Raw genomic sequence first — 17,704 nt, forward strand, 5'->3', positions numbered from 1 at the left:
GTGTGATTGAAAAATATACCGCTTATTGTCGTAGCGGTTAACAAGCAATTCCACAGCGCGGTGATAATTTTCGTGCGTAACTTCCAACGACTGGATTAAACGAAATGCCAATTAAGGAAGAACGCAGGTATTGAAATTTCTCAATATCATCAAGTCCAGCGTTGTTGTGTACAAGGATCTTGAACATGTTGTAGAAGTCTAGCCACTCAGTATGTTTGCCGCTAAATCTAGTAAGCTGCAGCTTAGGCAAACTATGCCGCGCTGGCGGTGATGAAGAGTTTGGTGCAGGGACTATGGTGCTACTGAGGCCATCACTCTTTCGAAGTACAGCTATACGGTCGGCGATGGCACTTTACACCTCACAAAAAGACTCTTCGAAGACGATGCGATGATCTAATTCAAATTGGGAGTCATCTAGAAGTTCCAGCTCTGATTGCAAGCGCTCGAAAGTGGTGGGTGGTGGCGGCGGCAAATTGGCTCTGCATTGCCCTCTGCATCCTTTCTCAAGGCAAGAATTTTTTGTTTAAAGTTAAGTGGTCAGTACTCACGGTGCGAAAATACAGAAAATTATTTTTGATTGCCGTTCTGATCCGGCTCGAAGAACTTTGGTCGAGCCGAGTAATGGTTTTTACCGACTGTCGAATGCGAAAAATAATTTGACAAATCAAAGTATAGTTTTATGCGTTTATTTCCCCATACCCAAGGAGATCTTTAAATGGACTGTACAGCGTTTTCTTAAAACTATTTGCTTATGCGACGAATAGAGGGAGAAGAGCGATATGAATTGTGTGGTTTAGCGATGCTTATTGTTGTTTGTGCAGCGAAGAATTTATAACAGCTACGACGAGTGGCGCGCGCAACGATGGTCCAAAAATTTTGTTTTTTATGCACACACCTTTGCATAAGCTGCTGATTAGCGGTGCGTTAGCAACAACAATGAAGTGCACTGCAGCAACGAAAGTGCAATGTAGAGCGACCGAAGCATGAGAAATGAAAAATATGAGCCAGTGGCGTAGCTATCGAAAACGAAAGGGCGAAGGGTATGCGACGACAGGTATAGTGAGAGCTCAAATGCTTGAACAATACCCAATTGTTTATTTAACCATTTTTCACTGCAACTATTATTTATAGGTCCGCCAAAAACCCACAAAAACCCCGAAAAATTCAATGGGGCGACCAATAAAAAATCGTTAGCATTAAAAAATGGTTAAATAAACAATTGGGTGTTATTATTGAAAGTCTCCTGAAGAGATAAAAAATCGTTAGCATTAAAAAATGGTTAAATAAACAATTGGGTGTTATTATTAAAAGTCTCCTGAAGAGAACCAGTTTTCCGATCGAAAAATATTGACTTTCAAAAATTCTATACCCTTTCTACAAAAAAATTTATTTTTCCCATATAAATATACAGGAAAACTTTGAGCCCTTTGAGCGACCTCTAAATATATTTTGATCTCAAAATAAAAAATAGGGGTATACTTTTTTTCCATATAGAACAATCCTAGGGGATGAAAGCATTACAATGCCGACTTTACTGTTTTTGGACCACCCTAGTGAACAGTCAAAAAGACCTTTCTGTCACATTTCGGAAATCAGGTTCAGAAATAAAAGTTGTAAGATATGACAGCGATTGAGAGAGCGCAAATGGATTTCGGAAAAATATTTCACCTTGCTCGTGCTGCACTAGCAATCTGCAATTCGCCTTCGGAAATAAAAAACCTATTTCTAAAGACACTTTACATGCAAGGCGTGACTGCTCATGCAACTGTTTCTGAAATTTCTCAGTCTGACGGCCTTTTCAAAATATATTAGGGGTATTCTCGAAGTTTTGCACGATAAACGGATTGCATGAAATGCAAAAATACAATTCCAAATTTGGAAGAGTACGAGAAGCAGCGAAATTCTGTATAAAATAGAATAACGAGAGACAGCGAAAAAAAATGAAGTGAGCGAGATGAGAGGAATGATAGAAATATGTAGCAATTCCAACAACAAAACAACTAGCACAGGGTCGCATTTATTTTGCTATGTTTTTTTTGCAAAATATATGCATGGGTTTCAACGTTCATTTTTTGCAGCGATGGGAAATGTTGTATCCCATGTATTTTGTTGTGTTTGCAAGTTATGCAATCCGTGCAATCCGTGCTACGTGCAACGGCTTTGCAAGATTTCGAGAATACCCCTATTGCATTGCCACGTCCGATAGGCTCTTAACAATAAACAAATCGTCAACTTTGGTCGGGCCATGACCGCCCGACAAAAATCGCTGTATTTTTTACATTGCCAAAAATTTGTCCGCATTTCCAAAAATTTGTTTGATCACACTATCGGTACATGAAATAAGCCGAAAATCGGTCCATTGCGCCGATAATGGGATCTTAGCCTAACATACTTACCTTAACCAGTACGCGCCATAGTAAACTGGAAAAGCAACGAATGGATAATCTTAAGCAACAAAGTGGGTAAGCAACGTTTTTATTTACAATAATCCAAATGCCCAATTATTAGAAACCCGCTATGAATTAGGCACACTAACAAGCTCGCAATCAAACAACTATTTTAAAATGTTAATATGAAATTTTATGTAACAAAATTAACAAATTCCAATTGAAATCAAACTTCGTGTTTGTAACTAGTCAAACTGTGTGATAGTAATAGTCGCGCACCGTGAGTCAATGTTTTTTCTGAGACATGGGTGGCAGACTATTTATGAAACTTAGCCATATCAGGATTTCCAAGTGAATAATTCTCTCTCATAGATTTACAAGAAAAATCAATTCGAACTATTTTTAATTTTTATGTTTAAGAATCACTGTTCATATGGGATTAACGTTAAGGCTGTATGTATTTCTACTTGTTTTTTATAATTGCTTATGATTATGTATTAAAACTACTTTTTTTTATTCCGCTTACGCTTCTTGTCAGTGGCATAAATGCCTTTCTTTCGAGTTATGCAAACGCGACAAAACCAGTCTTCGTTATCTTTTGGTGCAACGGATATTCCCACACATATCCTGAAATACACGATGCAAATATGTAATTCGGTAAACACAAGTAGAAAGTACAACACATACCAATGGTACCATGCGTCGCAGCCATCACAGCCAATCATGGGGGAGCCGTCATCTACTTTTCCACATGCAGGACAGATCCATACACGATTGCCCTCAGCATCCTTATAATTAATGGTAGTTAAGTGAAGTCTTCACTTCAGCTTTACTTAAATTAACTTACAATATATGATGATGGGCGGCTTGTTTCTGAAATTAACGGCACTGGACTTTGACGCTCAGACGAAGACAATGAGCGAACAGTACTTGTGATGGTGTTTACCAATAACCCTCCATCTGCCTTACTGCTGAAGGCTAAGTGTTCTTGAGACCTCGATGACTGTAATAACTGCTGCGGAAGTAAAACGGAACTCGCACATATTGTCCCACCAGACGACCAAGGGCTAGGTGGAGGCACAATGGAATGTACGTCTGTATTGATAGGAGGCTTTGAAGCACTAGCACTTTTTTCCGCAAGAGAATCTAAATTGATGTTAGTATTAGTGCCACTAGGCGCTATTGAGTCGAATTGATTAGAATTGAGTGGTGATGTTGTTGCAGTTTCGGCTTTTGGGAGAAGAAAAGTGAGCAAGTGGGACTAAAACAAAGTTATGGGCAGTGTGCAAACCCCTTTTTCTTTTAGTGTGGTAGAATCCGCAAAAAAAATTGGTAGATTTTAATAAGATGCGGTAGATTTTCCAATTCATATTTTTATTGGGTATACATATCGCACACCCTCGTCAAAAGAGGCGCAACTCAAAAATTAGATCGGGAAATATAAGTGCTAGTGGATCGTACAGATTCAACGCAGTTGATGCCAAACAAAAGGATAACATTAGTTTTCTAGTTAGAGAATATAAGCATGAAGAAAAAAATATTTTCAGTAATTTGAGAAAAATCCTACAGATTGATTTATGCAAAAAAAAATCGACCAAATTATTTTTCCATTGCATAATACTTTAGCAAATACAAATATGAGGATTTTTGAAATATTAAAAAGTTGAGGTCACAGATATATTTAAAGCAAAATTTATGATGTACATTTTTAAAAATTTATTGATTAATTTTTATATTTCGTATTAGAATTGAGTTGAAATTTTAGAGGTATGTGAAAATTGTAAACAAATTTTCTGTCTAAAAATGTGCTAGATTTTAAGGCTTGTATGGTAGATGTGGTAGACACCCAAATTTTAAAAAATATGCGGTAGATCTACCACACATGTGGTAGAGGTTTGCAAACTGGTTATGGGCAATTCTTACCAATACTAAATTTTTGTTTCGGTGGTCGAGTAACAAGCGGCGAAATTCTCGCTAATTCCGGCGATGGCTCTCTTTTTTTAGCAAACTCTTGAGAAACAGTTGTACTTTGAATAGCAATTGTACTTTGAATAGCAGTTGTGCTAGGAAAATGCTTTTGTACAATATCATCGAGCTGATTTGGTGACTGTCCGCTAGCAAGTCTAAGAGTTAATTTTGGTACTAACGATGTCACGGAACTTGCTACAGTTGTTGTTGGAGTAAAATTTTGTAAAGAACTGCCCACTGAAAAAATGTTAGCTGGCTTATCCACACCACAGACGCCGGGAGAATCGATAACCGGAATTGCGTCACCCTGTTTAGTGGCATCAGTAAGTAACTAAATAAGATTTTTAAAGTCAATTAGAGGGATAATTTCAGCAAAGATGTCAAGAAATTATAAAAATTTGGTAAGCTTCGGAATTATTTCTTTCATCTACAAAATTATTGGTACTAAATAATAAGAAAAAATAAAGTACCTGCTTATATTTTTTCTTCTTTTCTTTTTTTAATTTTTTCAATAAGTCCTTATTCAACAAGTTTTGCTCTTCACCACATCGCATAGTTTCCTTTAACTTTTCCTTAAACAGCTTATCAGTTTTATGTAGAAGCTTTTCCGGATGATCCACGCGCTCTTTATTTTTGGACTTTTTATCCTTTTTCTTTTTCGCTTTATCGTCTTTTAGCTTTTTTAATCTTTTATGCTCCTTCTTTTTCTTCTGTAGTTCTGTATTCATACATAAAATTCCACTGCTGTCGACGTTTGCAGGCAACAATGCATTTTCAAACGTGTTAGGTGGGGGAAAGTCTTTCTTGGGTAATACAAATGGTGCTGCTACAGTTGCTGTTAAACTTGTCGGGGGTATGGTTTTCGATGAATACGCTGAACCAGTCGATATCAACGGTATTAGATCTGCGCCACCAGCCAACTTACCAACTCCAACCTTTTCAGCACTGAATAAGTCGATTGGGGGTAAGTCTGTTGTTGGATGGGGATACAAGTTTTTAGTATTTTTCGCAAATTTACTGATCTTTTTTGACTTTTTCGAACTCAAATCTAGTTCACCAGATAGATCTCTGGCAGTATCGCTTCCCGAAGGCAAAAATAAATCATCAATTTGAGAGAAATTTACAGGCGTGGTTAACTGAAGCTTATTATGACTCAGGTCTTTGGAATTCTGTACACTGGAAATATTAAATATCGATGGTGGATAATCAGCAGAGTCGTCGGACAGTTCAATCGGGTCATCGTTATTTTGTATGGGGGCAACAGTAGAAGAATTCGCCACAAATTTGTTAGGCGGTATGTTTATAGAATATATGCCACCCATGAAAATAGGATTTTCCGCACTTGCTTTAGGCGATTTAGTACTCGTTCTTTCATTTAATTTCTGAACTTCGCTTACATTCAATGACACATCACCAGGCACTTGTGCTAGCGACTTAAATGTATTATCCGATGTACCCCAGTTGTCAGGGACTTTAAGTATTTTGTCAGGTGATTGCTGAGCTTTGGTAGACCTTGGACTTTCTTTTCCAAATTTTCGAAAATCGGCTTTAGCCTCAGGTGGCGATAAATTCATTGACTCAGGGACGAATGGTGGAACATTGCAATAATTACGTTCTCTACTTGGCTGCGATAGATGTGCATCTACCGATTTTCCATTGTTCTGTGGTTCTATTAAACGTACAGAAAATTATATCGATATATGAACAATCTGTAGATATAAAACGGCTCAAAATTTCAAGAAATTCACTAAAAATTATTTTGTAGATATTTGTTCAAGTATTAATTGAATGAGTATTGAACTCTTTAAAGGAATGACACCTACCTTGATGTACAAGTTTTTCTCCACTTTGTGGTCTAAAAGTTGGAATAGGCAAATGAAATGTTGGTGGCAAGCGAGGAAACAATAAATTTTGTGCAGTAGGTGGTATTAGACCTGGTCCCGATGGGAAAGGACAAAGTTTAAGCAAATTAGGAATTCTTCCAAGCCCAGGCGGAGGCACAAACATATTTGGGTGTAAGCCCGCCATTAAACTTGAATTTGGTGGATGTTGAAGTGGCATCTGAAGAGCAGGTCGCTTTTTGCTTGTGGATGATTTTAACGTAGGTAAAATTTTACCAGAAAATGGCTTTGCAACATCTGTATCTGTTTCAGGTATTGTTTCATTAAATGCGCCCAGTGGTTGTAAAACAGTGTCCATACGCATTAGCTTCTTATTTATGGTTTTAACTTCTTCCTTTGTTGGGACTCCAGGCTCAGCTTTGAATTCGCTTTGTTCACCGATCGACATATTTAATGGCTGATTTTTCACCTTACCTTTTTTACGCTCTTTTCGCTCTTTGGTATTGGGCGAAATATTTGTTGGAACTGCATCTTCTCTAAGAACTAAGTTCGGTGCGAAAACTTCTGTTCTGTTGCAAAGTTGCATTTTGTTAGCTATTAAACTTGCTGTTTCGAAGTTCGCAAGTGGAAATGGATAGTTATATTTTGATGCTTTTAATTTTTTCATTTTCTTTAACTGTGCTCCTTGACTAGGGTTGTTCGGAGATGCTACAGCTGGTTTAGGTGAATTTTTGCTGCCTGGCTTGCGACCGCGTTTTTTAGGTTTATTTGCTTCGATAAGTTGTGCTGGTGGAGTATTCAATATACTAGGCATCATAGCTCCTGGGATGTTATTACCATTTATATTGCTTGCCACGTCCATGCCACCGGTAAGTTCATAGTTAATAGGCAAATTTAAAGATTTTTCCAGCAAATCTGAACTAGCCAAACTTGTGTCGACAGTCGTCAAGCGGTTTAATGTTTTCGGTGCTGGTGTAATAGTGGTTCCGCAAGGTAAATTAATAAGTTGATCTTCATTGCTACCATAAATCTGAGCCGAAAGCATACGGTTGACATTCGGAGATGATGGTTTTGGTGTTTTCTGTTTGGAAATTTTCTTAAAAATATTTAATTTATTTTTATCAAGCTCTGCTGATAACTTCACTCCTGGAAAGGCCTTCTTATCGTGAGGCAAAATCAAGTTTGCAGGAGTTTGTACATTATTAAGAACCGATTCATTACACACACCATCGAATCTGTTATCTTTGGTCAAAGATTGCGGAAGCACCGATGATATTTGTGTTGAATCCGGTTTTAGCAGACAAGCTGAAGCTGTGTCTTGTATTACTGGTTGTATCGATACACTCTCCGCTAAAGGTGGTATTGCGCTATTTGTTTGAACATTCGATGGCACTGGTGTCGGTATTTTATCTTCGAGTTTCGAAAATCCCACCGGTTCATCCTGCTTACTTGATTCGATGCTGTTCTTTTGCTTATGCAATAACTTTTTCTGATACTTAGACTGCTTTTTGAGGAACTTGTCCATTTTCATCCGCTGAAAAACGGCGTTGCAGTAATCAGGTGACAGCGTGGAGGAGTCGATTCCAGTCTTGAGCATTTTTTGTAATATTTTCTTACTCTTTCGTTGTATTCTATCTGAACTTTCTATGCCAGCTGCAATCAAACTAGTTTCGGGATTTTGTACAGCTGGCCTATTAAATTTTCCTGATAAAGGAAGTTGCAAATTTTGTGTATTTTTCTTTTTAGCCTTCTTAAGCAACTTTGACGCAATCGTTGGCGCTTGTAAATTGTGCTGTGTGGAAAGATTTGGCACAGGTTTCTTAGATGCAATTGGATTTACTACGTCAGATGCTGCAGTATTTTTGTTTACAAGGGTGCTTTGTGAATTATATGCTAGAAGCAAATTGCTATTTGAGACACATTCACTTGTTAATGTTTTGGCAATTATCGTAGGTACTTTTGCAGTTGGGGAGGAAAACGGAAGGGCGGTATCATTTACATCTACTTTAGGGGTTGAACTATTGTGATGCTTATTTTCTACGTTCACATTTGGTTCAATAACCGGCGGCGGAGGTGAAATAGGAGGCGGAGGTGCATCTAGACCCAGTAATTTTTCTGAAACAAAACAAAATTTTTGAAATCAAAAGATTTCTAAAAAGTAAAATCCACATACCAACAAATTTTGGTACTATTGTGTCGGGAAGTTTGCCTTCGATAGCGGGCGATATAAAGCCACCTGTCGTCATAACTACGCTACTAATTTCTCTAGTAGGGCGTCCTTCTTCATCATATGAATTCGGTAAACTCAAAGCTGTTTTCAAACAAATTGGTGAGAGTTCCGATGTAACTACACCATCTTTAGGCTCCCCGATTTGTTTCCCTGAATTAGACACGGTTCCACATCCGGGCAAATATTGTTCGGGTTTGGTTGACACCTTTCGATTGATGTCGCCAATTGCGATTGCGTTCGCACGGTACTTATCTTGGTTGTGAGAAAGCGAGGAGGTAGGCTGCATATAATGCGGAGGCAATGCACAACTTAAATCTGTTGGTAACATAGGTGGAAGGTATTCATATATGTGCACAGGACGAGTGAGAACTTCTTTACTCCCTGGTTTTAGGAAATTTAAATTTGTATTTTTATGTACTGGAAATTTTGGCACTTCAACAGCCAAAGCCACTGGTTGAACATTATTTGTATAATCTAATAACTCGTAAACGTTGATATTTAAGTTATTTAAAGAAAGGTATGTGTCATTCAAATTTGCTTCTGTGCGATTATCTGAAACGAAAAAATCCTTACTTAGTTAAAGAAAAAGAGTCAAAGGCCAGGAGTACTAACCACTTAGCTATAAAGAAAAGTATTATTCGAGCCAAGCGAAAGAGAAATAAGGAGAGTAAATAAAGCTAAGTAATATACCTATATGTACTCGTAACTGTGACTAAATTATACGGCGCGACAGTGAAAATACACCCGAAACATAACATATTGCAGGTTGCAGGTAGGGTCAAATGGAAATAGGTTTCGTATAGCTCGTGAATATTTACTAGATTTTTTTTTAAATATTTTTGTACTTGATGCACTCATCCATGCATTGCCGATTTTAAAAGTCAACTATGTTTTGGGAAGATGTGGTCAAGAAATATTTCATTTCATTTATTAATGAAATCATTAGCACAATAGGATCAAAAGAAAGATCTTTTATAGCGCAACAAAATATTCATAACAGTACATACATACATATAACTAGAACAATAAAAATTACAAAAATTACCTAAGACTAAATAAAGGTCACATCAGATAAGTAACAGAGAAAGTAGTATTTTTAAGTAAGTCCTCCAATTCAAAGACATATACATGAAACAAGTAATTTTTAGCAAAAAAAAAAACCGACTTCAACTCCCATATAAAATATATATGTATATATATATATATATCTCATAATCCACTGATCGGATCTCAACCAGATTAGTATGGGACCGCCTCTGAGACACTACCTTTCCGATGCAAAAAGAATTATCGAAATCGGTTGACGTGGTCCAAAGTTATGCGGTAACATACATAAAAAAAATATATTCCGACGAACTGATAACCTCCTCCTTTTTTGGAAGTCGGTTAATAAGACTTAATTATACAAGTACATAGAGAGCACATCTCAGGGATTGAAGTGAAGCTAACGGAAATACGCATACAGAACATTTTTAGTGTTGCTTCTGTTTAAACTACTGCGAATATGAGATGGAATAGAGTTCCAGATGCGGATAGCACTGACAAAGAATAGCCGTGCAGAGCTGAGATAATTGTAGGTAGGAACAGTCAAGTCCTTTACTCGTGGTGATTTGGGGAACGTTAATGTTCACACACATGTACAGAGTCATTTGGGTACCTTATCCATCATGAGACGAAAAAGGAATATACAATTTCTAGCTTTAAGATATTCAGAAAATTTCGCAGCCGAGTATGCGCGTTCACCAAGCGCAATCCATTGGGAATCTAACCTGCTGTAGACTACTTCATCAGAATAATAGATAATTGGCATTATAATTGGATTGGAAGGGGACTTCAACTGTAAGAATTCACATGGTCAATGCAGGTAAGGCCGGTGTTGATAATAAACCCAAGTTTAGTTACTTTTGCCACAAATTTAATACGTTTGCCAACAATGTGTAATGATGGAATAGTTGCTACCCAGAAGATAATTTAGGTAGGCCTTCTTAAGTAGTGAAGCCATTCTTAGAAGCCTACCCAAGAAGTTCTGAAAAAGTGCTTCCTTGCATGCCTTCTAGATGAGCTTATTCATTTATAATTTACGCGAATGCATAAATTTATATTATTTAGCATTACAAGTGAATTCCAATAAACATGTTAAGTTGCAATAACACATATTTGATATAAACCTTAAGCAAATACTTCAAAGATGTATGATTTTTATAAATTAAAGAAGCAACTTTAAAAGAACTCCTCCAAAAGGCCTTCTGAAGTACGTCCTATAAAGCCCTTCCGGAAGGCGTTTTATGGATAGCGAAAGAAGAAACCCTTCAATTTGTGCCACTCCACACAAAAAAAGGCGTCAGTACTAAGTACTCATGAAATTTGATGTGTAAATATATGCGCACGGCAAAGCATAAAAGTACGTTTACATATAAATATAATCTCAATCAAAGCTCGTTAGTTGTCAACTTGGTTGTGCTTGTTATTCACACAACTCGAGGAAAAGTTAAACTTCTTCTCTGTGCCACCGTGGTCACTTTTTTCTGCTACACATATTATGCTTTTTAAATATATTTTAACTGAATGTTTTATTAAAAATTCCGTTACAAACCTATTTTCCTTACTAGCGTCAACTTTTGTTTACTTTTACATTTGATATTCCTCCTTTTCTCGCAAGTAGAATCGATAAAACTAGGTTGGACACCAAAAAGTTATCGGTTTAATCTGAGATAATTTTATATATATAATTTTGTATGGCTAATCTCTTTTTCCAATTACAGATTAGGGAATTAAGCTCGAAAATGTTTATAATCTCTTTATATGTAAATCTATTATTAGGCGATTCAGTTACATACATACGCATGTAGCTAGGTTAGAAATTAAACATTAATTTCACGTAATTTTACTAATTTTGCTGATTTAATTTTTTTTATTCATTTTCATTTTTAATTATTTTAATACATGAAATTATCGGTATGAGTGATAAAAGATGATACTTGTATATACTTGTGACTCAAGGGCGTTAAAATATCTTGAAAACACCGCATCAATTACTAGTTTTGAGCTTATAGTTTGAGATTTTCTATTTGTATATATTCCTAAATTTAGTTGTTCTTTTCAGGTTATAATCTGTGGTTCATGTAAATGAGAGCGATTTTTGGAGAGTTGTGTAGAGATTGAAGTTGCGAGATTTTACCCGATGCTTTTTGTTGTTCCGTACGTTTTGCTGTTACTCACTTTTTACTCTCAGAGAGTGATTTTGCTGTTTAACCTTTTTCCAGGATTTTACAGATTTTGGATCAGAGCTATTATATCATCCATACATATCGTCGATGTTTTTGCAAAACCGCCCATCGACCAGTTGCAAAACCTTGAACTCCAGGCATCGAGATTTATGCATAAGAATCGTAAAAGCGCTATTATTAGATTTTTTCTGTCAGGAGCAATGTACCTTTGCACTATTTAGCATGTCACTGGTCGGTAACAAGAGCAACTTAAATTTAAATCTATTAAATACATTCTAGCGTGTCTCAGTCCTTTGCCCACAAAAGCGGCTATAACTTTTTTTTTCTATTCGAAACAGTAAGAGTGGCACCTTTCTGAAATCCTTATTAAATGAGCAATTTTTTTATGTAATGTAAAGTTATAGCTCAGTACATTTTTTTTCACCAGAGATAGTCAAAGTTGGGGAAGAAAATATCAAAAAGTTAAAAATCCCAAAATAGTCATAATTTTATGATGGTCCCTTAATATATTTTAACTACATTGCATTTGAGTATGGAGAAGCAACTATCTGGAAGTATTTTACATAAAAAATTTGCTAAGTATAGCCTGGTTTGTAGATGCAGTTAAAGAAAATACATGAAAAGGCACGATTTTTTTTTAAATTCAACAAAATTTTAATCAGCCTCATTGCGTAAGTCGTAAATTAGGCTGAATTGTACGACTCGACAACATTAGCATTGTCTACTGTCGTGCTGAAATAAGTAAACGACGAAAATTGTCGAAAACTATTCAGTGCTGCCAAGTTCTTCCGTATTAATACACTAGTCGAGTGGAAATTTTAGGCAATGACGTTAAATTTTCGACACGATTCGACTCTCGAAAAACGACGTGCATTCGGCACGACTCTCGCAATGAGGCTGAATATTTCAAAAACGGTGACACATTTAACTGAAAATTTTTTGTTTATCAGGGAGCTCACCACCCCACCTACCTTCCCCTAAAGTTTGGCAGGCTACTTCTGGGACACCCTGTATATTCATGTATGTTCATCAGTTATCAACGGTCCCGGTTAAAATGATTTCAGTATTTTTTTTTTAATTTTCGCATTGCTTTTTTATCAAAATAGACTACTAAATCTATGCCTAAAACCATCTACGAATATCAAAACCAGTTGCATCAAATGAGTTCATACATTTGTATGTACATACAAACTTAAGTATGTATACATATAGGTACAAAGCCGTATCACAGAATAAACAATATACAGAAGACGCACCACATACAAATTTATTTTTCTTCGGCGGACGTAATATTACAACACGGACCAGAGCAGAGAAGTTAACATCACGACCACTATGAATAACATGGCGACCCGGAACAGAGCAGAGGAGTTAACATCACGTCCACTATGAATAACAAACACACATCGTGATCAGCGTTGCCGCGAGCTTGAAAAAAATTTATCAGTTGCCAGCAGAAAAAGTATCAAAAGCAAACAAAACTGTTGTTTCTTAAACTATTATTTAAAAAACAAATAATAAATAAAATTTTATAATTAAATCCATAGTTATAAAAAAGATGTATATTTCTTGCTTCTGTCTGTTAAATGCATAATGAAAAACAAACTTATAAGGCTCCTAAACCACACAAAATACTTGCGCGAGCCGAGACTTGTACAAGTCAATATTGTGGAAATTACTACAGCATAAAATTGCGTTAACCTTTTTTTGAAGAAACGTTGCTCAAGTAAATATATGCAGGAAATATGAATGTGCGTTGTATATTTTGATAGCTTCAGCATTAAAACGTAAAAAAAAAAATTTATTAAAAATAAGTATTTTTTTCTGCGCTTTTATTAATATTTTACGGCACGATATGGACACCAAAATCAAAACTAGACTAAAAATTTCGCAGTTGTCGCCATACGCAGCAGAAATTATTGTCCAATAACACAAGCATGAGCAAAATATCGAAATAATATCAAAATAATTTCGAAATTGGAAAAGTTAACTACGGCATTAATTGTAGTGGTTGTGTTGTAAATTTGTTGTGGAAAGAAAAAATTTTTAGCTCTCATTTTTTTTTTTAAATATGGTATGTAGTGCTAACTTGACACCATACACCTAGTCGATAGAATTGAGATATCCAATATGTTACTATGCCATTAATTGTAGCTTTTAACTTTAAAATTTGTTGTGAAAAGAAAAAATTTGTAGCTTTCGTTTTTCTGGAAAAAATTGAGTTGACCCTTTTTCGAACAAAATTTAGTATGTAGTGCTAACTTGACACCATGAACCATTGACGACAGAATTGAGATATTGGAGAGGTTACAACGGAATTAATTGTAACTTTTTTGTTGTAAATTCGTTGTGGAAAGAAAAAATTTGTAGCTCTCGTTTTTTTAAGAAAAAGTGGTATGTAGTGCTAACTTGACACCATACACCTAGTCGATAGATGTTACTATGCCATTAATTGCAGCTTTTAACTTTAAAATTTGTTGTGAAAACAAAAAATTTGTAGCTTTCGCTTTTCTGGAAAAAATTGAGTTGACCCTTTTTCGAACAAAATTTAGTATGTAGTGCTAACTTGACACCATGCACCATTGACGATAGAATTGAGATATTGAAAAGGTTACAACGGAATTAATTGTAGTAACTGCCGATTCTGAGTTAACTACGCACTGTGAATTTGGCTCTAAGCATTTAAAGACTTTATGTTTAGGTTTCTTTACTTTTATTTTAATCTATGAATTTATTCCTTTCTCCTTCTACATACTCAACTTTACCTTCTTCCTTGTTTGAGTCTTATACCATGTTCTGGTAGACATCGAAAACATGTTTCCGTTGCTAAAATGGCTTTCGACCTAATACTTGTGTTTTCGTCCATGTAAAATCTGTCAAACGAAAATCAGTTTTCACTGAAAACTACTTGAAAACTCACGTTCCACTGTTGTTGTCGTTGTTGTAGCGGCTACAACAACCCCGCCCAGATTGCTTAATATCTCAGTCGTTGTCGTCCATATCCATTAACGGAAGCCCTAAGCGTGCAGCCTCAATAGGGTCGGTCCACAGGGACAAACACGTTAGGGTTGTCGGGTTTTCTGGGCATACGAAGAGAAGTTTCGAGTCATGGGGTGTCTCTCCGCATGCCGGACACTCATTTGGCACATCTGCGTCTAATCTGCTCAGGTATGAGTTTAACTGCTGCAGTAGCCAGAGCGAAGTTGGGCTATTGTAGTTCTAGTCTCCCGAGGCAGATGAAACTCCGTCTCGTCGATGTCCGGTGGTTGTGCGCCTAGAACGGCATTCACAGGTCTGGAGCTGACGTGTCCAGAGGTTGTTTAATGAACCTCTGGACTTCGTCCGGTAGTTCGTAGAGATGCCTCCTGACGTGCCTGGGCGAGCGCGCTTCTGCAAGCAGTTGCCTATTTGGGTGACCACGTCTATGGCTCCCAACCAGAAACTGCTTGCAGAGCATTGTGTTATGCTCCTTTATTGGGAGCATTTTCTCCACGTCGTGCAGGTGGTGTTCTGGCGGCATCAGAAGGCATCCAGTCGCTGTCCGTAGTGCGGTGTTTTGAGTAGTCTGCAGCTTCATCCGCTGCGTCCTACTAGTTCATTGCCTTGTATGTTGCCAACAACGTTTCTTTTTCTTTGCCCTAAGTACTGCCGGCTAGCGACTTGAGGACCTTGTTGCGGCTCTGTACTTTGTTGACAATAGCGGTTGCGTGCGCAGAGAAGGAGAGCAGACTGTCGAAGGTTACTCCGAGTATTCTGGGGTTATTCACCGTCGGAATTGGTTTATCAGGACAGGTAGCCTGACCTCGTTCGTCCTGGTGGTGAACAAGGTCGCAGAGGATTTTGTAGGGGAGAGGGTTAGGTTGTTCACTAAATGCGATCAACTCGGACGACAAATCGGATTCGACTATCGTCGGTGCATTAAATCGTTTCTGTTACAATTGTGGGGACTCGTGGAAACCGGGTCATATTAATGAGTGCAAAGCAAAGGAAATAATTTGTCGTAATTGCTCAAAGAAAGGTCATTTCATGAAGATGTGTCGAAAGCCAAAGAAGACATCCGTACCAAGAAATTGTGCAGGGAAGGACAACAGCAATAAAAACAAATCAAACGTAGCTGTATTATACTGGAGTGATGTGCAAGGTAAATTTGGTGATAATTCTGTAAAGTTAAGAAAAGTTATTAGTTCAAAAACAATTCTAGATTGAATTCAGAAAAACAAGGTCATAAGCGTTGGACCAAGGATTTTAGAATTGGAAATGAATCTGTAACATTCAAACTTGATACCGGCGCAGATGTAAATTGTATTCCTTTAAGTTTGTGTAAAAAGTTGAAAATTAATTTTGATCAGCAAGTAAATGATTTTTCTGTTTATGATTACAATAGCAATCAAATAAAAATGTTCGGTAAAATCAACTTGAAATGCTTGAACTTAAAATTAAACACAGAACATATTGCGGAATTGCTAGTTGTTAATGACAATTGCCAGCCAGTACTCGGATTAGAGTCCTGTGAGAGGTTTGTTTTAGTTAAGCGATTGGATATTAAAGGCATTGTGTGCTTTCCTCAATCAAAGGAATCATTTTAAAAAAAATTAGCGATGTTTTTAGTGGACTTGGTAAGTTTCCTGGAAAGTTTAAAATTCAATTATCCGTCAATTCGAAGCCAGTGCTTCACTATAAGAAACGGATTCCTAATTCTCTAACGGACAAGTTAAAATCAGAACTCGATAGCATGATTCGGGATGAAATCATATCCCCTGTAGACTACCCAACCGATTGGGTTAATAACTTGCAAATAATTGAGAATCCCAACGGAAATCTTCGGATTTGCCTAGACCCGAAACCACTCAATGATTATATCAAGCGCGAACATTTTTTAATTCCAACATTTGATGACTTAACGTCAAAGATAGCAAATAAAAGGCTTTTTTCGGTTTTAGATCTCAAAAGTGGGTTTTGGCATATGGAACTAGACAAAGAAAGCTCTGATTTAACAACTTTGACTCCGTTTGGGAGATTCAAATTTAGCCGTGCTCCTTTTGGACTCAACTGTGCGCCGGAAATGTTTCAACGGAAAATCGTTCAAATATTTGGAGATGTATCCGGGGCAATTGTTTAATTCGATGATCTAGCTATTTGCGCGGCATGCTCGGATATTGAATTTAGTTTTAGATAGAGCTCGAAGAAACAACATCAGATTTAATCAGGAAAAAATTCAGTATCGACAATGGGAAGTAAAGTTCATGGGCAATGTAATATCGGAAGGAAAAATTAGAGCGGACTTAAAATATCGTGATGCAATTTTAAATATGACAAAACCGACAGATAAGGCGGGACCTACTTAAATATTTAGCTAAATTCATACCGAACCTTTCAAAACATACGGCAGAGTTGCGTTACTTGACAGGGAATGATGTAGATTTCGAATGGACGGATAAACATAACAAAGAATTCGAAGACTTGTTGTCTGTCGTAATATCAGAGCCGGTGTGGGCAATTTATCATCCAAAGGAACCAGTTGTAGTACAAACCGATGCATCTAAGGACGGCTTGGGTTGCGTAATCATCCAAAACGGGCACCCTGATGCGTTCGCTACACGAACCCTCAGCAGTAGTGAGAAAAAGTGGGCTCAAATAGAAAAAGAACTTTTGGCTATTGTTTTTGCATGCCAACGGTTTCAGTTTTATTTGTATGGACGGGAGTTCACTGTTGAAAGTGATCACAAGCCGTTGGAAACGTTAGTCAAACGAGATATTGATGACGTAACAATGCGACTACAAAGAATGTTCATGTTTCGTTAAAATATTCGCAAATGTCTATTGTCTATAAGCCAGGAAAAGACATGTTGGTGGCCGATTGCTTGTCGAAAGCACAGGTGTCGGATGTCTCAGAAATTTAAGGACTGTCGGGAGTCATCCACATGGTGACAAAATCGGCCCGTGTTTCAGAGGAAAATTATAATTTATATAGAGAAATGTTAAAAGCTGACGAAAATTACTCACAGATATGTAATTACATTGAATATGGTTGGCCTGGATATCATCAACTGA

The 17,704-nt window shown here is 37.0% G+C and overlaps 1 protein-coding gene across 1 annotated transcript; it reads right to left on the reverse strand.

Annotated features, from left to right (window-relative positions):
* Positions 1 to 2,446: 2,446 nt before the first annotated feature.
* Positions 2,447 to 8,978, reverse strand: LOC118745595 (transcription initiation factor TFIID subunit 3; the record flags this gene model as incomplete). The annotated part of the gene is given in 7 exon segments (XM_036479105.1): positions 2,447 to 3,014; positions 3,075 to 3,175; positions 3,235 to 3,617; positions 4,311 to 4,686; positions 4,826 to 6,024; positions 6,179 to 8,311; positions 8,370 to 8,978. Coding segments are annotated over 7 exon segments (4,925 nt in total), but the record flags the coding sequence as incomplete, so codon positions are not given.
* Between the last annotated feature and the right edge of the window lie 8,726 nt (positions 8,979 to 17,704).

The sequence above is a fragment of the Rhagoletis pomonella genome, unplaced genomic scaffold (genome assembly GCF_013731165.1).
Source record: "Rhagoletis pomonella isolate Grant_MI unplaced genomic scaffold, Rhpom_1.0 Rhpom_scaffold_00009, whole genome shotgun sequence".
In the NCBI taxonomy this organism is placed as follows: Eukaryota; Metazoa; Arthropoda; class Insecta; order Diptera; family Tephritidae; genus Rhagoletis; species Rhagoletis pomonella.